The 27,548-nt window shown below is 41.9% G+C and overlaps 1 protein-coding gene across 1 annotated transcript in view; it reads left to right on the top strand.

Annotated features, from left to right (window-relative positions):
* LOC126253115 (rap guanine nucleotide exchange factor 4) overlaps positions 1 to 27,548 on the top strand; it is a 468,034-nt gene that overhangs the window by 332,624 nt on the left and 107,862 nt on the right. The window contains exon 9 of the mRNA XM_049954233.1: positions 18,171 to 18,371. Coding sequence (XP_049810190.1) covers positions 18,171 to 18,371 — 201 coding nt within the window. The remainder of the gene's footprint in view (positions 1 to 18,170; positions 18,372 to 27,548) is intronic.

Raw genomic sequence — 27,548 nt, forward strand, 5'->3', positions numbered from 1 at the left:
GCAAAACATTGAAAATCAAATATTTTGATGTCCCTGGAATCATTTAGGCAACATGCATTTGGGATATTGAATGATGAATTTTGAACCATGAACCTAGGTAGTCATTCAGTAATGTAGACAAGAGACACTTACTATTCGTAAATAGTGCTTTTCTCCCTTGCTGTATATATGAAGCTGATTAGAGTCAACAGTGGAGTATAGTTTAAATGTATTTCATTATGCTGATAACATTGCTCACTTAACTTGAAAATCAAGAGGCACACTATCTGTTACTGATTCAGTTTGTGAAACCCATCTGTCTGAAGATATTTTGGGCCAGCACAGGAAACTGAACTGCCTTCCTCCCAAGTGTGATTCCAGTGTGTCAGCACTGCACTGCCTTGCTTGGTATATATTCTGACAGGACACCTAATACAATCAGTGTTTCAAAACACCTTGCAAATGTTCAGACAGGATCTGTCTGAATTCTAGGCAGAGCAGCTAAACTCAAAGAGAATTCAGTTATGAAACCATCCTGGCACCAGATCTTGAATACTCTTTATGAGTATAGGATCATTACAACATTGAAGTTACTGAAGAAGGAAAATTCAGAGGAAAGACGTGCAATTCGAGATGATTTCTGTAGTTGGCACATGTGTTTCAGAGATAATTGGTGAAATCCACTGAAGAACAAGAAATACATTTCATGCTATGTGGAGATCAGGACATATTTTCAGATGAGTCATAATATAAACTAATTCATACAGATGGGAGTAATGACAGTAAAATTGGTTGGAGAGATCAGGTAATATGCACAAGTGTAAAGGCATCATTTTCTGGTTCACATTCAGTATAAATACTGGTATAGACTTCTAGAGATGACCAGTATGGCTTGATAAAGATTAGAAATGAAAATGATTCCCTTAAGAACTGAAGCCCAGTGCTATTAGCAACTACACTGAGTCATTACTTCATAAAATTTGTCTCACTTTGATTCCATTTCAACCACAGATGCTGCTGACCTTATCGTCGCCTGTATAAGTAAGAAGAGGACAACTTTGTTATGTCTAGAAGCTCCTTACTAAGGATTTGATGTGCTTAGACTGATCAGATTTATCTTTACTAACATTTGGAAAAAATCTGTGTTGTGTAGAATCAAAATAAACCAGAAATACAATATTGTTATTCAGATTGCAGTAGACTGTCGGTTAGGTCACTGCAGATTAGAAATGGACATGTGTTTTAAAAGATATTCTACAGTAACAAAATGGTGATGGAATCATTACACAAAATTTCATGAACTATAGTCCAATTAAAATTATATGACACTTGATGCTTGTCACATTACAGTGTTGCACCATCAGCTGCAACTGGGTCAAAGGCGAAACATGAATACATCAGATTAGTTCACAAGTGCTGAAATGCTGTTCACGTAATGAGGAATAGTGTTGGAAGCGACTGCCATCAGGTATGGCAGGAACGTGAGAAACTCAGCCCACAGCTGGTTTTAAGTGATCAGTGACTGAACTGTGGCAGACAACATTTTTTGTAGCCCTGAATTTACACTCATTTCCTAACTTAACCACAACCACATGATATGCAAAGTACCCAGGAAAACAAGGATGCAAACTTGACAGAACTATTAATTTCACTTGCTTTTTTCACTGTGATTAAATTTGACCTCTAAGAGCAAACTCAATATAGAAAAATTTCAAGTTAGCACCAACAGCACGCTATAACTTGTATCTTTAATTGGTTATATGAAGTTATCCTCTTACTGACTATACAAAGTGATGTGATCCAACCAATGAGCAGTCCTGATTGGTACTCAGTTGCAGATTGTAAGCAGCACAGTCAGATTTTAAACAAAACAAGAATGATAGGGAAAAAATAAGAACAAATACAAAAGTCAGTCCAGTTTTGAAAATGTTGTGACAAAATTTTCAAAATAAAAAAAATCATATTTCCAACAGTTAATTGAAAATAATAATAATCAGAGTAAATTTGAAAAAAATTTGGAAATAAAAGAACTATCACCTGACATGAATTTGAACCCAGGATTTTCTGCATTTCAGGATTGTGATTTAACCATTGCTCTATTTTATCAATTACCATTATCGCGTTATTTTAATTCCCCTATAGCACCAATTGTAATGATAATTTGCTGCCTTCCCAAGCTTTGGCCTCATACAGTGTCATATGAAGCTTATCTACTGTAGTCCCATCTCTGTGACAATGATAATCAAACATGTAAAGCCGAATCACATCTTGTGCAAAGGGGTCCAGCAGTGTTTGGCTAATGATGCATACAAAACATGTGTATTTCATTACCGTCTTTCTGCGTGTGTTGTTTTCAGGTTGGTTATGGTGCCTGATGAAATGAAAAATAAAACTGTCAGACCCAAGACTTTGGATCCACACACATCAAGAACATAACCAGACAAGGAATTGGAAGTGAGCTATTTGTTGTGGCAGTTTAGCAACGGTGAACACTTTGAGACTGATTTTAAGCACTCTGATTGGAGGAAGACAGCTCCAACACGTGAAATGTCAAGTATCAAGTAATTTTAATCAGACTGCAGAAAGGACTACAAAGTATCCCTCATTACTACATTTGGGGCACCAGAAGAAAGGAGTTTCAGTGCCAGATTTTCGGGACCGCACACACATGAAGTAACTCTGATGCCTTGGCCAGTGTACATGGCAGCCATCTGAACAGCTGTGAATGCTAGTCTGAGTTTCCTTCCGCAAGAGGTGCATAGTTCTCATTCGCTCCAACACTTGAAGAGTGTTAACAGCCACTGTTGCTGAATCTACAAGAGGCTTGCGAGACTAGAGGATTGCTAGAAAATTATTAACACGGGGCAGCCGTCATGCAATAGGCGAAGATCTTTTGCTCAGCTCTGTACTGTTGGTGTCTGTCTGCTGTTTGCTGTTTTGATAAATATTTGTGTATTGTCTAATCCCTTAGCTCCATGCTAAGCATTCAAAAGTACAGGGTGACACAGAAGTCTGCTAACATTTGAAAATTCAGTTCTTCATGGTCTAATGTAGGAAGAGAGATAAAAATTGACACACACGATTAAAATGCCATGATGTTTTATTGAATCCAAAAAAAGTGCACAAAATGACCAACGATGTCACTTCATATGATACAAAAGTAATAATCAGCATAACAACCAATTTTCTTTGTAACAAATGCCCATCATATCAGCCATCATTCATCAACAATACCTGTAGTCAAGGGACAATATTGTGAACAGCACTGTACAGCATACTAGTAGGTATGATGAGAAATTGCTGCTGGACATTGTCTTTTAGCATCCCCAATGAAGTCAGACGATTGCAATAGGCTCGAGGCTTCAGGTAATTCCACAGCCAATAACCACACAGATCGAGGTCTGGGGAACTGGCAGGCCAAGTATGATGGAAATGGCAGCTCAGCACTCAATCCTCACCAAACAATGTGTAAAAGTGATCTTCCACATGTGTAGCTATATTGCATGGAGCATAAAAGTTGTACCTTCCAGCAAGTGTTTATCAGTGAGGCTAGGGATGATGGAGTTCTGTAACATTTCAGCATACCTCACACCCATCACAATGACTGACCAAAAATCAATACCTCGCATTTTCTCAGAGAAAAAGGGTCCAGTTCACAACTGATTAAAATCCACACCACACTGTGACTTTCTCACCACACAATGGTGTTTCCATGACACTTCCAGGATTTTCAGTAGCACAAGTTTTGCAGTTGTGGGTATTGACAGACCCTTGGGGTGTGAAATGGGCTTTGTCAGTCAACAACATGTTCCGTGGCTAACAGTTCATAATGACACTAGATTTTCTTTGGATAGCATTGGAGGGTATGCCTCACTGCTCTCCAGACAGTAGTGTGTGGAATGTCAGTGGAACGTGTGGTTTCACAAGTGCTGGCTTCACCAAGCAGAGATGTCACATTCGGGAGGGCGACGGTTCAATCCCGCGTCCAGCCATCCTGATTTAGGTTTTCCGTGATTTCCCTAAATCGCTCCAGGCAAATGCCAGGATGGTTCCTTTGAAAGGGCACGGCCGACATCCTTCCCTAATCCGATGAGATCGATGACCTCGCTGTCTGGTCTCCTTCCCCAAACAACCCAACCAAGCAGAGATGAACTTGGTAAAGTCTCCATTTCTTCCTGAATTGTCTGAGCAGCATTATCATTTGTCTCATCACCCATTATGAGGCCAAACGTCTAAACAACCTGTGGCATCAACCTTCATGAGAATTTTCTTCTTAGCACCGCTTGTACAGTATGTTCACCCATTCGAATAACTTTCTCATGATAGGGTCATAAAACTGCAATAGCAGATTCTACATTCATTTCACCAACAGTGCCTTTTCTGGTAAAGTCAACATACTGAGACTGCTTGTGCATCTGACTCCCTCTCTCCCTACAACTCATTTTACACAACATTCTCGTACAGTGTTACTGATGTCTTGCTGTCTGGCACCATCTGTTGGCTGGTTTTTGCACTCCTTCTTGGTTTCAATAAATCCGTATGTCATGTCAGGCACTGAGAGATAACTTTTGGTCTATTATGATACAAGGATTCTCCTCAAAGACAGGTGCAATGTTGGCATGTTCTTAGTTAATGTGATGATGATCGATTTGGGCACCATTGTTGCAGATGAACAAGAGAATTTTATTTCACCTTACTTTTGCAAATTTGGTTATACAAGTGTGGTCTGATGAATCTGGGGAAAAAGCAAAAGAATGTGTGTTTCATAAACAACTCACCTTACTTCTCAACATAGTCTTCATTGAGGAATATACACTCAGTCCAGCAATCCTCCAGCTTTTTCATTCCATTGGAAAAATGGATTCTGTCAAACTCTGCAAAATATTTGTTGACTGTAACAGACACTTCCTAATTTAACGAAAATTTCTTCCTATCAAGCCAAAGTTTCAAACTAGGTAACAGGACGAAGCCACTTGGGGCTAGTTCTAGTGAATATTATGGATGAGGAACCAATTTAAAGCCCAGTTCATGCACTTTTGCTATTGTTATTGCTATGTGTGGGATGGTATATTATTCTGGTGAAAGAGCATTTCTTGCATGCCAATCTTTGTCTGTTTTCAGCCATTGCAAGTTTCAAACGATCCAACAGTAAAGCATAATAGAGCCTAGTTATGGTCCTGTGTTTTTCCCTAGTAATCTAAGAGGATTATTCCTTAGGAATTCCAAAGAAAAAACAGTGATCATGACCTTAACATCTGACTGAATGGTCTTTTTCTTCTTCAGTTCACTTTCACCAGCCTTCAGTGTTTTGTCTGGTTTTTTCTCTGGTTTGTAATGATGTATTCAGGTTTCATCAACAGTCACAAATTGGTGCAAAACATCTTGTAAACTGCAATCAAACATCTCATACATTTTGTTGAAATAATGTGCCAGATGCACTTTTGGTCAAATGTGAGCAACTGTGGCACTCACCTGGCACACAGCTTATTCATAGCCAAATCTCCATGCAGGACATTATGCACTCACTCAGTTGAGATGCCTACAGTCTCAGCAACCTCACGATTCTTTTCAGCAGTTTTGCATTACCATATCATGGATTTTGTCAACAGTTTTCTTTTTGGTGACCTTAATTCGACTGCAAGAACGTGCTTTGTCATCAGTGCTTGTCCGACCACATTTAAATTCAATAATCCAAAAATAAATGGTCTTCAGTGATACTACAGTGTCCATGTGAACTTCATCCAACTCTGTTTTGATTTGTGCAGCAGCGCAACCCTCCAAATGAAAATGTTTAATAATAGCATGGTACTTGGTTTTCTCTGTTTTCAATTGCAGTCGACACACTAACCAATTCAAATGGCTGTGAGGAATGAACTGTAATAAAAAACAGGTGGTAAAATCACTGAAGTATAATCTAAGCAATGAATCCTATTTGGTTTGCTAAAGGGGATGTAGTCTTTATTCCCTTGATTCCAATCACAAAAACAGACTTACCTCCCACTTTTAAGAGCAATCATTTTCCAGTAAATGTTTTCTTTGCTATAATAATCAAGTCATCTTAATGAAACAAAAGTTCCCATTGGCTGTTGCTAATTGGATTCTTTTATTTTGGATACTCCACTACTGTACAGTTTCATCTGTTTAATCATTTTCAGGAGGAACAGTATAACCATCAAAGAGACATCAATGTTTAAGTGGAAGCTTTCATCTACTCATACGATGTGTGTTCAAAAAGTAGCAGGAGCTTTATAACTTTGCATGTGGTATTCATGCCAATAGGACTATTTTTTTGTTGTGTTTTTAAACATGTCTGAAAAGTATTTGTGTAGCATTAGCCATTTTGGATATTTAGTCTATGGTGTCACTGCCAGACACCACACTTGCTAGGTGGTAGCCTTTAAATCAGCCGCGGTCCGTTAGTATACGTCGGACCCGCGTGTCGCCACTATCAGTGGTTGCAGACCGAGCGCCGCCACACGGCAGGTCTAGAGAGACATCCTAGCACTCGGCCCAGTTGTACAGCCAACTTTGCTAGCGGTGGTTCATTGACAAATTACGTTCTCATTTGCTGAGACTATAGTTAGCATAGCCTTCAGCTACGTCATTTGCTACGACCTAGCAAGGCGCCATTATCAATAGCTATTTATCTTGTGATGCATGTACCGTCAGACCGATGTTCACCAATTATGGATTAAAGTTAAGTATTCCAGAAGCTACGTACTTTATTTGCTAGTCTTCATTACTTGTCCTGTTCTAGACCTCACGCCATCCTGCGTGAGCTTTAACGCGTGCCTTTCGGCTTCCTCCAAACCCCGTGGATTGGCTCCTGCCAATTCACAACATAGTCTGTTGTCGGATGCCAGAAAGATTACTTGTGTTTTGGTAGTACCATTGATTATTCATTTTGTGTAACATGAATGTATTTGAGTTGCTAAAATGAATAACCATCAGCTGTATAAGGGAATGATGACAATGAAGATCTGTGCAGGACCAGGACTCAATTATAGATTTCCTGCTTTACACACCAGCTGTCACCTTAACTGTTTTGGCTATTGGTCCACAACTCACACCAGACCCAAACTTCCATTTGTCATTATTCCTGCATCACAACATGTATTTGTACATGTTATGTAAGTTCCATACTAGGACCGACATTGTAATTAAAAGTTGCTTTCTGGTATCGGTGGATAAATATAGTATTGCAGTGCCCATGTCGTTAGGAAGAACAATGCAGTGTTCCTTCAGACATGTTAAATATTGCTTTTGGTGAGTCTTCAGTGAGTAAAACAATGGATTACATGTGGTATAAGTGTTTTGAAGAAGACCATGAAGAAAGTGTCCAGGAAGCCGCAGCACATCATCAGATGATGAAATCGAGAAAAGAGGAAAATAAATCATTATGAACACTCAAGGAACCACAGTCAGAGAAGTCACTGATGGTATTAAAGTATGACTTCGCTCCAGCAATGAATTTTTTTTTGTGTTTAAGATATGAAATATTTGACAGCAAAGTTTGTTCCAAAATTTTTGATGTTCAATCAAAAACATTGGCAAGTACGTGTTGCTAGATGAAAACTATGACACAGAACTACTTAAATATGTCGTAACAGGTGATGAAACATGGTTTTAATGATAAACTGTTGAAGCTATGGCTCACTCGTCCGAGTGGAAGCATTCTGGATCCCCAAAATCGATAAAATCTCAACAGATTGCTCTCAGTGTGAAGGCTACACTCACTCTGTTCTTAGGTTTTTGATGCCATAGTACACTTTAAGTTCTTGCCACAAGATCAAATGATCGGTAAGGAATACCACTAAAAATTTAAAGCTATTTGCATGAAACAATCTGAAAAAACGCTCTGCTTTATGATGGAACAATTTTTGGCTTTTGCACCATGATAATGCACCTACTTACACTTTGGTGCTTCTTCATTATTTCTGCACCAGAGACAATAATGTAACAATTCCCTGCCTCCATTTTTGCCAGATTTGCCCAATGTGACTTTTATGTTGCCAAAAATAAAGTAAATCTTAAATTAACACGACACCAGGTGTGTGTTAAGAAACTGTGACATAACCATACCACTTGCTAGTGAGAGAGGGGACTAATGATAACTGATGTGACAGATTATTGGTATTCAGAAAACTAGTTTTGAATGTGCACCTCATTGTAGGTAAAATGCTGGTTAAACAAGTCAAAGATCAATCTCTTAAAGTAGTCGTCACCAGTTGGAATGTTAGTTCATAAACAGCTGCTTGTGGCTCATTCACTAGTAGCAAGTCAACAGTAACTCATACCAGCAAATAAATGTCCAAATAGAAATGTTATAGGCCTATATATTCTGCATAAGTTTATTTTCTTGGAAATCATAAATTCTTAAAAAAGAAAAATATGAGAGGAATGGTGTTCATTACATCTCGGTGCTGTTTCTGGGTAGTTAAATTGGGCACAATTATTTTCAACCCATATGGAGAGGGGGTGATCAACTATTTCATTAAACCATACCTGTATTTTGTAGCTCCAATTATTATGTTTTTAAACACACTAACATTCTGTCTGCAGTGTGAAGCAGGCATAAAGTGTTGCCTTTCTCATTATTTAACACAGTATGAAATGTAACCATCATTTCCTACAGGACAACACTTTTTACTTTATCACTTCTCCTTTCAAAACTTACTTCTTCTAACTATCAAACTAAGTGTGGTTAGGGAGACATGAATAGGTAATGGTGATTTGGGATCTGCTGCAACAGCAGTAGCAGTAGCTGCTGCTGCTGCTGCTGCTGCTGCTGCTGCTGCTGCTGCTGAAGTAGTAGTATTACAAGAAGTCATTTTTCAACCTTTACTGTTGCAGTTAAAAGATCTATGTTCCAGAAATTTGCAGGTTATATTGTATCTTCGCCTTGTTTAATTATGTATGTGTAGTTAAATAAATGGCTGTTGACTAAGTCTCTTAAAAATAATTTGGGTCTTCACAAAAAGTTCTTAGAGATATTGGTACTCTGAACAGAGTTGAAGCTAATTTCTGCAATACTCCAGGAAGATTAGCAAATTCTCTGTGTCTTTGTCGCAAATAATGGTGTTGGCTACATTTAACAGCCTTTTTGGTTTCATTTGGAATATTTGGTTATGCTGGATCTTCCATTAGCTCATCATCCAAAGCAGGAACTTTGTCTTCTTCCGGATTTCATTTCTAGAGTCCTTCAGATACATTCAACTATGGTTCATCTATGACTTTTTACTTACCTATACAATGGTAAAAAGCAAGCTTTTTTTGCAAATTTCAGTATCTAAACACACATTTCATTCAATTGGGAGTGTTTACTAAACTTATATAAACATTAGTGAATGAAAAAACAGTGCACTACAACATAGCAAGAACTGCAGGCAATTCTGTTACCATCATGCCGGTCGCATTTTGTAAAAATATATATGATAACGTTATTATCAACAAAGAAACATGATAATCAATGCATCTTACAAATAAGAGAGAAACCACCAGTTCAGCTGCCAAATTATTTTGAGGAATGTGGACTAACTGGTATATATAAAGCACCGGTACCACAAATTAATCAACGTTTTCTTGTCATGCCTTTGATTAAAGAGTCTTAAAACTTGGTGTCTCATCAAGGCATAAAATTTGTATTTACTTACATTCAAAACCAATAAAATATGTAAAATCTCAAGGTATGAAATGTTATAAAGAACTGTCCAGTATATGAAGATTGTTGATTATCAACTTTGACAAGAGTTCACAGCTGAATTGCATGAGTCATGTCAAGGCTGGCACTGGCATCATAAACTTTTTTCCCCAAGCACTCTTCAGAGTGCTTGATACCAAATAAAATATGTTTATTTTCCTTTGATGAAAAATGCGTGTCTATAGGGCGGGAAAGCTATACAGATGAACAATTTCAAAATTTTTGAAGAATCTGCTCCATTGTATGGTGTATGTGACAAGTGGTTTGTTGTTGCCCCACAAACATGGATGGTGTAAAATGCACAACATACCCAATTCAGATCATAACCAGTGAGACGAATAAACAAATGACTATAAACTTTTAGAAGAGGGATGTTTGTCTTGGATGAACATTTAAGCATGAAGAAGTTACTGGCTAGATTAAATCAGTAATATCTTATAGCTACTCAGCATTAAAATCGTTTAAACATATTACAGCAGTTTTGAACATCTCATGTGCAATCAAAACCAATTTTTTACTTATACAGCAAATGTCTGTCCCTAACAGACGGCAAAGGAACACTGAAAATGGGCAACCTCCATTTGATAACATGCTCAGAAGAAAACCAAAACTGAGCTGTATCTATCAAATTTCTCAGGGATTTTTTTTTTTTTTTAAAAAGCCGCTGGACAAAGAAGTTTTCACTTTTTCCAAAACAGTTGGCAGACCTGCAAACCACTCAAAAGTTTTGTTTGCTGCATGTAAAGGCATTAAATTGAATCACAGATCATACTCTCCAGCTATAGCTTCTTTGCACTCCTTTCTCTTTTTGGACCTGAAGAAATGTATCAGTGGATGGACATGTACTATAGGGAGAACATAGCATGTCATCTTGGATGGAGAATCATCAGTAGACATAGAAGTAACTTGAATGTGTTCCATGGAAGGTGTTGGGACCCTTGCTGTTCTTGTTGTATATTAATAGTAACCTAAGACTTTTCACAGAAAATGCAGTTTTCTGCGTTGAAGTATGAGTACTGTCTAAGAAAATATTTTGCCATGTCTCAATATTATTTCAAAGTTGGGCAAAGACTGTCAAGTTGCTTTTAGTGTTCAAAATTAAGATTCTGCACATAAAAAACTGAAAAAAGTAATATTGTATGACTACAGTATCAGGGACTCGCACTTGGAATCTAACAACTTCTACAAATGCCTGGGAGTAACACTTTGTAAAAATATGAAATGTAATGATCACATAAGGCTCAGTCATTGGTAAAAGCAAGTGGCAGGCTTAGTGCATTGGTAGAATACTACAGAAATGCAATCAACCTTCAAAGGAGATTGCTTATAAATCACTTGCACAATGTATCCTAGAATATTGCTCAGTTGCGTGGGACCCATGGCAAATAGGACTAACAGGGGTACATCGAACATATTCAGAAAAGGGCATTATGAATGGTCACAGGATTGTTTGACCCATGGGACTGTGTCACAGAGATGCTCAATCCCCCCAGGGGGTCCACAACTCTTTTGTGGATACGTGCGTAGCGAGCACGGGACCCCGAGCTAACGTGGCCCTCCTTCCTTTCCAGGCTGCATACCTTCCTTTTCCACATCCTTCCCTATCCCCGATCTTCGCCCCCCCCCCTCCCCCACCTCTGGCTCTTTCCTTCCCTTTCTCCCCCTCTGGGAGTATGGTTTGTGCCTACATCCGTAGATGGACGCTCGTAAATGTAACGCATTCTTCGCCTTCTCTGCTTGTATGTCTTCATCCTTCCTTTGTCCTTCTCTTTTCCTTACCTCTTCTCTTGACCCTTTTCTCTGCTGCGGCGTTTGAGGCCTCTCTTCTTTCCTTTCCCTTTCTTTGTTTTTCCCTTTCTCTTTCTTCCTCCCTGTGCGTGTCTGAAGGCCGACCCACGCATTTTCGTGCATAGCCGGTCATGGGGTAACGCGTAATTCCCCGCCCCGGGTAGACAGGTAGGACACGTACGTACCCCATGGTAATGGCCAGGCCCTTGGAGGGGTGATTACCCGAGCTGATACCTTCCGAAAGTGCCGATTGGTCCCTCCGTCCGTTTGTTGGGAGGTGTGACCTGAGGTGTGAACAATCACCTAAGGTGGGAGTGCCCTCAGAGAGGGCCCCCACAAGGGAGGAGTGCGCCATCGGGGATTCTTACGCAATGGTTTCCTCATCTTCCACTATGTCTGTTCACAAGCGTAAGTTCACTGAGTCTCAGCCACAGACAGTTCTTCCATCGTTGCCACAGTTCCTTGTTGTTTCTCGGTCTGACGAAGGTCACGACTTTATCACGGTCAACCCTTTCATTATTCAGAAAGGTGTCGATGCAATTGCAGGTCCTGTAAAGTCTTGTTCCAAATTACGGAATGTGCACCTTGTTGTTAGAAACAGTCAGTGCCCTCCAGGCACAAAAATTGCTGCGTACTTCACTGCTCCACACCTTCCCTGTCCGGGTTGAAGAGCACCGCACTTTAAATTCCTCATGTGGAGTTGTTTCTACACGCTCCCTTGACGGATTGTCTGACGAAGAAATTCAGCACTACCTGTCTGACCAGGACGTAACGGCTGTTCATAGAGTTGTGAAAAGGGTTGACACGAACATCATTCCAACCCGCACTGTCTTCTTGACATTTGACAAAATTCAACTCCCATCGAAAATCAAAGCAGGCTGTGAGATAATTTCCATTTGCCCTTACGTCCCAAACCCTACACGTTGCTATCGGTGTCATTGATTCAATCACACCAGCCAGTCCTGTTCCAATCCAGCCAAATGTGTTACGTGTGGCAGGGATGCCCATGAGGGTGCTTGTCCACCTCCATCTCCTCGTTGCATCAACTGTATGGGTGACCACGCTGCTTCCTCTCGAGATTGCCCCTTTTTTAAAGACGAAAAGCTCATTCAGGAAATCAGAGTGAAGGAAAAGGTGTCGACCTTTGCTGCTCGAAAATTATTCGCCAGTCGACAGCCCACCTTGCCTCAGACAGGCAAATACAGCACTGTCCTTGCTTCTCCTCGGCCAACAAAGGAGGTGGCCACGCAGACTTGTGACCTCACCTTTAGTGCCACGGTCGTCAGATTGGCCAGCGCAAAGATTGCCCGTTCAACCTCACCACTTTCGCCTGCCCACTCTATGGCTCACCCTTCATCGGGTTCTGCTAAATCTCGAGCCCAAAAGTCAGACACCAAGACTTTCTAAAAAAGAGCATAGTCGTGAAGATCTTTTACGTATCCCAACTTCACAACCATCGGTTCCTCCTTCATCTAAACATCATGCTTCATAGAAGGCTAATAAGAAACCCAGTTCATCTGCTCCTCCGCCAAGGCGTGTCTCATCTACAGCACCACCTGGCGGAAATCGCCCTCGGCCATCTTCTGTATCGCTGAGGCGCACTGCTGGCGGCCGATCAACCGGCCGATCACTGGTGGCAGGAGCTGCTCCTGAACAACCTATGGATCAGGATCTTCTGCCTTCGGCTGAATGCCACTCCATGCTGTCGGTCGCAAGCTCTGAGCAGTCGTTCAGTTGACGGCAACCTTGGTCACATTCCTCCATTTTCTGTCCACCCTATGTCCATTATCCACTGGAATATCCGCGGCATTCGAGCCACTCGGGATGAATTGTCGATCCTCTTACGATCCTACTCGCCGGTAATCTTCTGTCTTCAAGAAACAAAGCTGCGTCCCCATGACTGATTTGTTCTCCCCCATTTTCAGTCCGTCCGATTTGATCTCCCCTCTGTTGAAGGCACTCCAGCCCATGGAGGACTCATGATTCTTCTCCATGATACTCTCCATTATCACCCAATCCCCTACTTCCTTCCAAGCTGTCGCTGTCCGTCTTTCCCTTTCTGGGTACACCTTTTCTCTTTGTACTGTATACATTCCATCGTCCACACCAATGGCACGAGCTGATCTCCTTCATCTTCTTGGTCAGCTTCCACCCCCCTATTTGCTGGTTTGGGGGGCTTCAATGCCCACCACCAGCTTTGGGGATCTCCACATCCTTGTCCACGTGGCTCACTATTGCTAGACGTCTTCCACCAAGCGGATCTAGTTTGCCTCAATACTTGGATCCCTACATTTTTGTCTGCCTCCACGACAAATTTCTCTCATTTGGACCTTTCGGTCGGTACTGTTCCGCTAGCTCGGCGCTTCGAATGGTTCGCTCTTGATGATACACACTCGAGTGACCACTTTCCATGTGTCCTTAGACTGCAGCCTCAACTGCCATATATGCGCCCACGATGCTGGAAGTTTGCCCAAGCTGATTGAACACTTTTTTCTTCTCTAGCGACATTCGATGACCGTCACTTTCCTAGCGTCGCCGATGAGGTCACACATATTACCGATGTTATTCTTACAGTTGCGGAACGTTCAATACCACGCACCTCCGAATTGCCCCGGCGCCCCCCAGTTCCTTGGTGGAACGCGGCATGCCGTGACGCAATACATGAGCGGCGACGTGCTCTTCGCGTTTTCCGCCACCATCCTACTTTGGACAACTGTATCCGCTATAAGCAGCGATGCCGTCGCGTCATCCGCGATAGCAAGAAGGCAAGCTGGAACTTCTTTACTAGCTCATTTAACACTTTCACTCCCTCCTCGGAAGTTTGGAGTCGGATTCGACAGTTATCAGGTGCGCCTAGTTTCTCCCCGGTCTCTGGGCTCACTGTCGCGCATGATACATTAGTGGACCACGTCGCAATTTCTAACTCATTGGGTCAACACTTTGCTGGGATTTCGAGCTCTTCAAATTACCCACCAGCGTTTCTCCCGAAGAAACGTGCAGCGGAAGTGCAACCTCGTGCTTTCTTCTCTCAAAATCGCGAAAGCTATAATACTGTTTTCTCCATGCGGAAAATCCAACATTCACTACCTTCTTCTCGCTCCTCTGCCCCAGGACCGGATGGTATCCACATCCAAATGTTGCTGCATTTATCAGCCCATAGTCCGCATTACCTCCTTCGCCTTTATAATCGAATTTGGAGCGACAGTACTTTTCCCAGATGATGGCGGGAAGCTATCGTCGTTCCTGTTCCGAAACCTGGAAAGGACAAACATCTCCCCTCTAGCTATTGCCCCATTTCTCTCATGAGTAGTGTGTGTAAGGTTTTGGAGCGTATGGTGAATTGCCATTTAGCTTGGTGGCTGGACTCCCGCAGTCTTTTAACACCTGCCCAATGCGGTTTCCGAAAGCATCATTCTGCAGTTGACCATCTTGTTGCTCTCTCCACTTATATTATATTTCTCCGGAAACGTCAAACAGTAGCAATATTTTTTGATCTGGAGAGAGCATACGATACCTGTTGGAGGACAGGCATCTTCCGCACACTGTTCTCTTGGGGCTTTCGAGGTCAGCTGCCCCTTTTTCTTCGCGAATTTATGGCAGAGCGCACATTTAAAGTGCGAGTGACCACTACTCTCTCCCGTACTTTCTCCCAAGAAAACGGGGTACCCCAGGGCTCCGTGCTAAGTGTTGTACTGTTTGCCATTGCCATAAATCCAATTATGGACTGTCTCCTTCCCGATGTCTCAGGCTCCCTCTTTGTGGATGATTTTGCGATCTACTACAGCTCTCAACGGACCAGCCTTCTTGAACGAAGTCTTCAAGGCTGTCTCGATCGCCTCCACTCTTGGAGCATCGAAACCGGCTTCCGTTTTTCTCCCAGTAAGACCGTTTGTGTTAATTTTTGGCGACATAAGGAGTTTCTTCCACCCTCCTTACATCTAGGACCTGTCAACCTTCCGTTTTCGGACGTCGCTAAATTCTTGGGTCTTATGTTTGACAGAAAACTGTGTTGGTCCTCCCACGTTTCCTATCTTTCGGCTCGCTGTCTGCGATCCTTCAACACCCTCCGTGTCCTGAATGGTACCTCCTGGGGAGCGGACCGAGTGGTCCTTCTCTGCCTCTATCGTGCCTTAGTGCGCTCGAAATTGGACTATGGAAGCATAGTTTACTCCTCTGCTCAGCCGTCTATTCTTCGTCGTCTCGACTCTATCCACCACCGTGGATTACGTTTAGTGTCTGGAGCTTTTTACACCAGCCCTGTGAAAAGCCTTTATGCTGAGACTGCTGAACCTCCGCTGTCCAATGGGCGAGCAGTCCTTCTGAGTCGTTATGCTAGCCGTCTGTCTTCCATGCCTGCTAATCCAGCCCATGACATTTTTTTCGACACCTCCTTTGATGTAGGGTATGCAGGCCGCTCATCCTCCCTACCACCACTGGGACTCCGCTTCCGTCAACTGCTCCATTGTCTTTCCTTCCACTTTCCTAAAACCTTCTTGACAACTTGGGGTACAGCACCGCCTTGGCTCCGTCCCCGGATCTGCCTGCTCCGTGACCTTTGTCAATTTCCCAAGGATGGTACCCCTTCACTTGTTTATCGTTGGGCATTTGCTGCTCTATGTGCACAAATGAAGGAAGCCACATTTATTTACACTGATGGCTCGAAAACATCGTTAGGTGTAGCGAGTGCCTATATTGTTGGCGACACCCCAAATCATTTTCGGCTTCCCAATCAGTGTTCAGTTTATACTGCGGAGCTTTACGCTGTTCTCCAGGCTGTCCACTACATCCGCCACCATCAGCAGATACAGTATGTTATCTGTTCAGACTCTCTCAGCTCTCTCCTCAGTCTCCAAGCTCTCTGCCATGTCCACCCACTGGTCCACCAGATTCAGGACTGTCTGCGCTTGCTCCACCTGGGGGGTGTCTCGGTGGCATTCCTCTGGCTCCCGGGACACGTTGGTATCTGTGGAAATGAGGCAGCCGATATAGCGGCCAAGACTGCAGTCTCTCTTCTTCGGCCAGCTATTCAATCGATTCCCTTCGCCGATCTACGGAGTGTTTTATGTTGTCGTGTTGTTCTTTTATGGCACGCACATTGGTCGACACTTCCCCATAATAAATTGCGGGACGTGAAAGCTCTTCCCTGTGCTTTGGACCTCTTCCTCCCGAACGCGTCGTCGGGAGGAGGTAATTTTAACTAGACTCCAGATAGGGCACTGTCTTTTTAGCCATCGACATCTTTTAAGCGGTGATCTTCCCCCACTCTGTCCCCACTGCTCTCAGCTGTGGACGGTAAGACACATTTTAATTGAGTGCCTCTATTTTACTCCATTACGCACCCGTCTACAGCTGTTGCCTGATATATCGTCAATTTTAGCAGGTGACACGCGCTCGGCCGATCGCGTTCTCGAGTTTATTGGTGCCAGTGAGATGACGCCAGTCATTTGAAGCTTTTTTTGGGGACAACCAACCCCTTTCTGTAGTGGATTTTTAAGCCTTCCTTCTTCTTTTAGTTTCTCCAATTTTTTGAGTTTCGTTCCCATTGCTGCTGGTTTCCATTTTCGTTTGTTACTGTTTCCTAAGTCACGGACCAGGCGCTAATGACCATAGCAGTTTTGCGCCCTAAAAAACCAAAACAAAACAAAAAAAAAAGATGCTCAAGAAATTGAACTGGCAAACACTTGAAGATTGTCACTAACTTCCTGCTGACTCACATTGTGTTCATGCCTACACATCAGCTGGTGACAGAGCTTTCCAGACAATATCATTTAATGCCAGATTACTTTTGCAGTCTATCATTATGCCAAACTGTGCTTCTTAATGTTTCAAGAACCATCTTTAAATGAAGACTTTGGGAATACACTGCAATCCCCTATGTATCGCTTCTGTAGGATCGTGAGGACAAGACAAGATTGATTACAGCATGCGCAGAGACATTTAAACAGTCAGTATTTCGACACCTCATACGTGAATGGAATGGAAAGAAGTCCTAACAGCCGGTGTAGTGGAAAGTACCCTCTGTCATGCACTTCACAGTGAGTGGCAGAGAATGGATGTAGATGTGCAGACAAATGAAACAGTGTGTAGGAAAAAATTCTTTTTTTGTAGGACTCGAGAATGAGAGATTCAAATAAGTAGACACACACTAAAGAATTTACATGGAGAAGAAAGATGACAATGCTGCAAAGGAAAAAAGATTTTCATTGAAATGTGATTTATTTTTCAATCTCCCAACATAAGAGCAACATTATTTTCCCTAAGTTCCAAGTATGGTATATTAGATAACACTCTACTCTTACGTACATCATCTCAAATAAAATAAGATTTTTGAATGAAACAGTATTAAATACTACATAATACACTTCATATTGTTTTGTTGATGTGAGAATCAGTGGCATTCTTTTTGTGCTATAAGAACAACCTCCATTACGTTGATCAATTAACACTGGTTCATTTCTTCTTCCCTTTGTTGGCAAAGTAAGGCGTATTTCTGTGATATTTTTATTTGTGGGGTAATGGCATGCATATCTCTTAAATTGCACAGTATATTATGATAAACTTCTATCAGATTAACAACATCTAAAGATTGAAAACAAACAAGTTTGGTTCCCTAGCCCCCTACCTACCTACCCACCTACCCACCCTCCCTTCTTCCTTTGACTAATAAAATTGAGAAGCTTACTATTTCTTATAATGGTTGCAGGTACACTGTCATGGCGGGTACTCCACAGAAAATGCTGGAGCACCTGCTTGAGACGCGTCTAGATGGACGTGGCTGTGGAGGAACAGTGGGTGGCCGAGATGTCGCACCTCATCCGTCAAGTGACCCTTTCCTGGAAGACTTCCTGCTGACTCACATTGTGTTCATGCCTACACATCAGCTGGTGACAGAGCTTTCCAGACAATATCCTTTAATGCCAGATTACTTCTGTAGTCTATCATTATGCCAAACTGGATGAAAGAATTGAATATGTATCACATTGTCATAGAGTTAACATGCTTATATTCATCTAGTTCAGGTTTTTCTTGATGCTATGGGACTTGGAACAAAGTGCCAGTTTGGAGATAAGCAGTATTAATATGTGCAGTTTTTTTATAGATTTTATAAGTTGTGTAAAATCTTCAGCACAATGTATGGGATGTTTTAATGAAAGGTGTTGTGTTATGAAACATCACAATTTATTTGCACAGCAAATACAGAAAACAGTATTGTGAACACTACAGGGAAATGTGCAGTCAGAGAGTGTCCTGGTAATTCAAAGTCCAAATACCTCTCTAGTACATGTCTCTTCACTGTATCTGTCAAATGATGTCTGGTCTGAATCACACCACTAACTGTCAAGTGAATCACTGGAGAACAGCCAGTAGTATCCAGTGCACTGTCTTATATAAAACTCATTGTATGGCCTCGCTGTCTTAAGGTTGGGTCTCATTGGCTCACTGCTTGTGTGTCCATCACCCCCACCACCACCCGTGATGTAATGTAGCCGACTCACCACTTAATTCATTGGTCAAAATAGAATCCCTCCATTCTCAGTTTGGAAGAAGGAATGAAACAGCAAAGTTTGTGCCACTTCCATAGTGGCAAGGAGACCACCAAAGAAAATGACAGAGAATAAATCACTCTTCCAAAATTGTTTCACCATGGACATTCTTTGTTTCAATCATCACTGAGATAAGCGATAGCAGAATAGAAAATTGACTAAATTTGCTCGACATTGGGAATGAGATAAATCATAATCAACATGTGATAGGTTCTACAGAGAACATATGGAATAACTTGCTCTCCTTCTAGGTGTAGTTTACCATAGGTCACTGGAGCCAACGGAGGATACCTATCAATTGGAAAAAAGCACAGGCCATGCCCATTTTCAATTAGGGTCATCAGACCGATGATCTACAAATCAGTCTTATAAGCCTATATTCTTGTCAACAGTCTGCTGTAGAATTACAGAACATGTTTTTTGCTTGTTTATGCTGGTGTACAAAACTTAAAGGCAAAAGTAACTTTTTCATGATTTGCCACTTCCAAGAAACATATTTTGATGAAACTTGGACTATGAGATAAATAGAAATAACACTTTTATTCGAAGATAATAATTACACTGAAGTCATCATGACTAATGATATTATAAAAGGTGGGACAGCATTCTTAATAGGGTGCGTGATCACCACAGACAGCATGCTCTGCAACATGCTCATGTGCAGGCCATAAGGTTGGTAAGGAGTTCCTGTGGTAGAGCCTTCAATTTCTCCACTAGCGAGATTGACAGCTGCTGGATTGTCATTGGTGCATGTTGATGTGCTGCAATACCTCTCTCCAAGGAATCAGATTTTTGCTTCATATGATTTAAGTGAGGCAATTGGGCAGGCCAGTCCATTCGCCAAATATCCTCTCCTTCCAAGAGGTCCTACACCAGCGATGTTCAAGGTGGTCACACGTTGTCATCCATAAAAATGATGTTGCGGCCAAATGCCCCTGAAAAGATACACACATGCAATGTTATGCTTCCCCACCCTACAAAACCTAGGTCACCAAAACAATCATGTTCAACAATGTTCCTGGGTGTATTACATGTTCCAACCTATCTCCGTATGAGGATATGTCCAGCACTGTTGAACATGATCGTTTTGCTGGTCCAGGTGTTATACTGAGGGGAGACATAACATTGCATGGGCGCACTGATCTCAGAATCTTTTAATGCGGTAGACTCACCGGTTAACTTTATTGTGACACTGTACTCCTTCCCCATGAGCATCTTCTCAGGGATGGATTCCGTCATCACTTTATTTTTTCGCTGATGATACTGCTGTCTGTAGAACAAGACAGTAGCGAAATGCGGGAACATGTGCAGAGGACTAAATTGATCAGTGCAGAGAATAAATATACACTCCTGGAAATTGAAATAAGAACACCGTGAATTCATTGTCCCAGGAAGGGGAAACTTTATTGACACATTCCTGGGGTCAGATACATCACATGATCACACTGACAGAACCACAGGCACATAGACACAGGCAACAGAGCATGCACAATGTCGGCACTAGTACAGTGTATATCCACCTTTCGCAGCAATGCAGGCTGCTATTCTCCCATGGAGACGATCGTAGAGATGCTGTATGTAGTCCTGTGGAACGGCTTGCCATGCCATTTCCACCTGGCGCCTCAGTTGGACCAGCGTTCGTGCTGGACGTGCAGACCGCGTGAGACGACGCTTCATCCAGTCCCAAACATGCTCAATGGGGGACAGATCCGGAGATCTTGCTGGCCAGGGTAGTTGACTTACACCTTCTAGAGCACGTTGGGTGGCACGGGATACATGCGAACGTGCATTGTCCTGTTGGAACAGCAAGTTCCCTTGCCGGTCTAGGAATGGTAGAACGATGGGTTCGATGACGGTTTGTATGTACCGTGCACTATTCAGTGTCCCCTCGACGATCACCAGTGGTGTACGGCCAGTGTAGGAGATCGCTCCCCACACCATGATGCCGGTTGTTGGCTCTGTGTGCCTCGGTCGTATGCAGTCCTGATTGTGGCGCTCACCTGCACGGCGCCAAAAACGCATACGACCATCATTGGCACCAAGACAGAAGCGACTCTCATCGCTGACGACGACACGTCTCCATTCGTCCCTCCATTCACGCCTGTCGCGACACCACTGGAGGCGGGCTGCACGATGTTGGGGCGTGAGCGGAAGACGGCCTAACGGTGTGCGGGACCGTAGCCCAGCTTCATGGAGACGGTTGCGAATGGTCTTCGCCGATACCCCAGGAGCAACAGTGTCCCTAATTTGCTGGGAAGTGGCGGTGCGGTCCCCTACGGCACTGCGTAGGATCCTACGGTCTTGCCGTGCATCCGTGCGTCGCTGCGGTCCGGTCCCAGGTCGACGGGCACGTGCACCTTCCGCCGACCACTGGCGACAACATCGATGTACTGTGGAGACCTCACGCCCCACGTGTTGAGCAATTCAGCGGTACGTCCACCCGGCCTCCCGCATGCCCACTATACGCCCTCGCTCAAAGTCCGTCAACTGCACATACGGTTCACGTCCACGCTGTCGCGGCATGCTACCAGTGTTAAAGACTGCGATGGAGCTCCGTATGCCACGGCAAACTGGCTGACACTGACGGCGGCGGTGCACAAATGCTGCGCAGCTAGCGCCATTCGACGGCCAACACCGCGGTTCCTGGTGTGTCCGCTGTGCCGTGCGTGTGATCATTGCTTGTACAGCCCTCTCGCAGTGTCCGGAGCAAGTATGGTGGGTCTGACACACCGGTGTCAATGTGTTCTTTTTTCCATTTCCAGGAGTGTATGTAATGTACTACGGTTCATTTACACTACAGATGTAACTGTCAAAAGATACAAGTATAAGTTAAGACCTAACATCACAGCTGGAAGACATTACTAATAGCTGCAGATGACACTGAGTATTGGAAAACTACAAAGGGGACTGCATATGGGTCAGGTGATAGCTAGGCATATAAGTTACTACACATGTTAATGAGAATTCTGAAGGGTGCAAGCAAAGGTACAAAGGAGAAAGCCTTTTTGTCCCATATTTGACTCCAATTGGAGTATGCTCCAAGGATATGTTGTGCCCAGCAAGATACCTGTCAAAGCAGGTACCAGGAGTAAAATGGAGAATGGCAAGATCTATAATGAGAGATTACAGTAGGCAGAAAAACGAAGCTCATACAATCATTAAAACTTTTAGTGTATCTAGTTGGTTGGTTGATTCTTTCCTTTCTTTCACAGGAATCATACTGGCATTTACCTGAAGCGATTCAGGGAAATCACAGAAAACCTGCATCAGGATGGCCAGAAGTGGAATTGAGCTATCATCATCTGAAATAAGAGTCCAGTGTGCTAACAACTACACCACCTTTCTCAGTGTACCAGTTTGGTAGCAGTGGTGGTGAGGAAAATTTGTGTATACCAGAAAGATAGGCAAATGGGAAATAAAAGTGGAGTATTTGTTGCAGTTGACAAAAAACGCATATCAACTGAGATAGAAATTGAAACTGCATGTGAGATAGTTTGGGCAAGACTGAGTATCGAGGGTGGGCATAAAATGATAATTTGATCCTTCTATGACCCACCAAACTCTTCCTCTGATGTAACTGAAAACTTCAGAGAAAACATCAGTTCACTTGTATGTAAGTTCCCCAATCATACTATAATCATTGGGGGAGACTTAAATCATCCAACAATTTAATTAGGAAAATTACAATTTTGTTAGTGGTGAGCATAAGACATCCCGTGAAACTTCACTAAATGCCTTCACTGAAAACCACCTAGATCAAATAGTTAGGAATCCCACTTTTGATGAAAGTATATTGGATCCAATGGCAACAAATAGACCTGACCTCTTTGAGGATGTCCACATTGAAACTGGTATCAGTGACAATGACATGGTTGTGGCAACAGTGATTACCAAAGTACAAAGGACAACTAAAGCAAGCAGAAAGATAAATATATTCAAGAAACTAGATAAAAAAAATCAGTAATGTCTCATCTCAGTGAGGCACTTGAAAATTTCAGCACAGGGCAGGAGCATGTAGAGGAACTCTGGTTCAGGTGGAAAAGAATAGTTGCCCGAGCACTGGATAGATATGTACTCAGTAGAACAGTTTGTAATGGGAGGGAACCTCCATGATATACAGCCACTGTAAAAAAAAGTCTAGATAAACAGAGATTACTGCATAATAGATGAAAAACAAAGCATATGGCTATAGATAGAGAGATGCTGAATGAAATGTGTTTGGCTGCCAAGAGAGCAATGCATGATGCCTTCAATGACTCCCATAGCAGAATATTGTCAAGTGATCTTTCACAAAATCCAACTAAATTCTGGTTGTATGTAAAGGCTGTTAGTGGTGCCAAACTATGTGTCCACTCCCTAGCGAATAACACAAGTACTGAAATTGAGGGTAGCAAAGCAAAACCTGAAATGCTTAACCCCATTTTCAAATCTTCCTTTGCAAAGGAAAACCTAGGAGAATTGCCCCAATTTAATCCTTATACCACTTAAAAGTTGAATGAAATAAGGATTAATGTGAACGATGTTGAGAAACAGCTGAAATTGTTGAAATTGAACAAGGCTCCATGCCCCAATAGAATCCGTGTCAGATTCTGTACTGAATTTGTGGCTGAGTTAGCCTCTTCTCACTATAATCTATCATAGATCCCTAAACAAATAACCATGCCCAGGTCATGGAAAAAGCACAAGTCACACCCCTCTACAAGAAGGGTAGTAGAAGTGATCCACAAAACTACCATCCAATATCCTTGACATCGATTTGTTGTAGAATCTTAGAACATATTCTGAGCTCAAACATAATGATGTAACTTGAACAAAATGACCTCCTCAGTGCCAACAAAAGTGGATTTCTAAAACATCGATTGTATAAAATACAACTCCCACTTTTCTCACATGACATACTGAAAGAATTGGATCAGGGCAATCAGGTAGAAGCAGTGTTTCTTGATTTCCAAAAAGCATTTGACTCAGTACTGCTCTTATGCTTATTGTCAAAAGTATGATCATATGGAGTATCAAGTGAAATATGTGACCAGAGTGAGGACTTTTTGGTAAGGAGGACACAGCATGTTATCTTGGATGAAGAGTCATTTTCAGATGTAAAAGTTACTTTGGGTGTGCCCTGGGGAAGTGTGTTGGGACCCTTGCTGTTCATGTTGTATATTAATGAACTTGCAGACAACATTAATAGTAAAATCAGGCTTTTTGCAGATGATGCAATTCTCTACAATGAAATACTATCTGAGAGAAGTTGCATAAATATTCCATCAGATCTTGTTAGGATTTCAACGTGGTGCAGGGATTGCTGACTTGCTCTAAATATTCAGAAATGTAAAACTGTGCACTTGGCAAAATGGAAAAAACATGGTATCCTACGACAATAATATCAGTGAGTCACTGTTGGAATCAGCCATCTCATATAAATACCTGGTGTAACACTTTGTAGGGAAATGAAATGGAATGATCATGTAGGTTCAGTTGTGGGCAAAGCAGGTGGTCGATTTCATTTTATTGGCAGAATACTGTGGAAGTGAAATCAGTCTGCTAAAGAGATTGCTTACAGATCAATGATGTGACCCATCCAGAATATTATTGCTCAAGTATGTGGGACTTGTACCATATTGGAATAACTGGAGATATTGAACATGTACAGAGGAGGACAGCACAAATATTCACAGGTTTCTTTAATCCAGGAAAGAGTGTCACAGAGATACTGAAGGAACTGAAATGGCAGAAAGATGTAAACTATCCCGAGAAAGTCTATTAACAAAGTTTAAAGAACTGGCTTTAAATGATCACTCTAGGGATATATTACAACCTCCTACATTTTGCTTACACAGAGATCACGAGGATAAGATTAGAATAATTACTGCACACACAGTGGCATTCAATCATTCGTTCTTCCTGTGCTCCATATGTGAATGGAACAGGAAAAACCTTAATAATTGGTACAATAGGGTATAATACCCTTTACAAGCATCTCATGGTGATTTGCAGAGTATACATGTAGGTGTAGGTGTAGGTGTAGGTGGTGGTGGTGGTGGTGGTGGTGGTGGTGGTGGTGGTGGTGGTGGTGGTGGTGGTGGTGGTCATATCCTAGTGTGGTTAGCCATCATGTTTGATGGGTGACTGACAAGAAACACCTTAAGTGCAAGGTTGCAAAAGGTGAATGATGTTTAAAGCATTCAACACCCACATATTGTCTATCATGCAACCACAGTATTGGCTGTTGATGGCAACAGGGGGCAGGACCTGGAGGTATCCAATGGACAGCACAGCACAAGGCTACAGAGCAAAGTTGAACTGCTTAGTCGATGAGTAACTCACAGCAGTACTACATTGCTAGAGGTGTTGATACAAAGCAGAACAGTGGCAATGATCAGAACAACAAACACTGCAATATTTCAAACAATGGTTGCCAAAGTTAACATTTGACAGATGAAATATTAGTGTTTCTGCAAGGTGAATCAGTGCAATGCATGGTGTCATGCATGCTCAACTGTGCAGACAATGTACATGAGGAATACAATGATGACAATACATACTTAACAAGTGAAAGTGATATTGAAACGGGTGTCAAGCTGTCATCATCCTTGTCAGACAGGGGTCCACAAATCCCATCTCCAGTGAAACATAGTAAAGGACAATTGTTGTACAAGGAGAGGATACTAAACATAATTATGTACATGGAAGATAATCTGCAGCTTAGTTAAAAAAATTATGAAGAGATTTTGAGTAAGTCCACAGCAAAACGACCTTGTAGTGTATGAGAAAAACTACGGATATTAAAGGGAGGACAAGGCACAGTTGTTACAAAAACTGGTGTTTGCATGTTGCAAGGATGCATGATACAATTTACAGGATGTGCATGACAATGATCTTCTACATTGCACAAACTGAATTGTGTGTGACATATATTACAATGATTTCAAGGAAAGCACTGGGTGGTTGCATAACTTCAAAAAGTGGTACAGAATTGGAAGACATACGATAACAAAATTTCAAACAAAGCATCAACTTGACAGTACACAGCAAACTGCAGAATTGACCAGAAAATTTGAAGATGAGAAAAGCAAACGTCTCCCATTGTTCAGTAAGGAATTTGTTTTCAGCTCCAGCCAATCAGGATTGGAAGAGGAAGTGCATATGAAAGGAACCCTGGAAATTATCAAGATAAACTAACATCATTGCCTTAACACATTTATATAAAACTATGCAGACTGTTAATTTGGATGATACATTGGTTGGAAAGTTATTTATTGTGATGCGAGAAGTTGGAGGTGGTCTGTCTCCTATGACTCTTTCTTGTGTGTATGATTTTGCAAGGGCAGCTGATCAAAATAAATTGCTTTTGCTTGATTCGTGGTCTGCATATAAAAATCATACTTCTTCAGAAGAAACTATCCATGCTGGAAGGTTTGTGACATTGCAGCTCATACCACCTGGAACCACTGGACAAATTCAGCCTCACTATCTGCAGCTATGTGTTAAAGGATAGCAAGTTTCATGATAAGCTCCATGACAGACTGTTTTGCATTCAGTTGCATATCGCTACAGTCCATCAGTTCTCATCACCTCATATGATTCTATATGCATTCTTCAGGAGTGGATACCTGGATGAATGTCCTACACAATTTTTATCTCCCAAGGAGTTTGCCTTTAATGTTGATGGTGCAAACCTTTGTAATCACTGTGGCACACCATTTTTCATTTGGTGTTCATGGTGCAAGGGGTTCCTTGTGAGACACACATCTTCAGTAGTGACAAGAGGAATACCTATAACTGTCACATATAAAGAAATAAACTACTGCAAGGATATGTCTTACCTTTTAGGAGTAGCATTCGTTTTCACTACTTCTATCCACATTGAGTTGCTTTTGTAGATTAATTACTCAGAAATGAAGATTTCCACAGGGCAGACTATTAGCCTTCTGGGTCTGGGGCCTGTAGAGAATACGTATCTGAAATGTACTGGATCTTGAAGAGTCCTTGGTACTGGCTGACTAGCTCTGCACATTTCTATAAATCTTTCTTGAAATAACTACATACAGAATGCTTGAACCATATCACATTGCAGCAACACATAAATAGCAGCTAGGGTTAACTGTGTACACAACATCAATAATGGAAAGTACTGCATGGAAACAAGTGAGTGAGGAATGGCAATTGTTACCCTATAGTATTCAAAGTGTTGCTCTCTCTCTCTCTCTCTCTCTCTCTCTCTCTCTCTCTCTCTCTCTGTGTGTGTGTGTGTGTGTGTGTGTGTGTGTGTGTGTGTGTGTGTGTTAATTACCTCAGTGACCTCAGTGTTTAAAAGATGTGTGTTACTTTTGTTCTTTTCAGTATTTCATCAAATATACTTGGAATTATTGAGTTACAACTTGGAGACAAATATTCTGCTGCAGCCCCCTTCATTATCAGAAGAACAGTTGCATTTAAGTGTTCAACAGATTTTTGTAATAATTGAATACAGGATTAAATATGGTCAAACACATTTGATCTTCTTCATCTGTCTGTCTAGCATAAATAAAAAAGGTCTG

This window comes from Schistocerca nitens, chromosome 4 (assembly GCF_023898315.1).
Source record: "Schistocerca nitens isolate TAMUIC-IGC-003100 chromosome 4, iqSchNite1.1, whole genome shotgun sequence".
Classification (NCBI taxonomy): Eukaryota; Metazoa; Arthropoda; class Insecta; order Orthoptera; family Acrididae; genus Schistocerca; species Schistocerca nitens.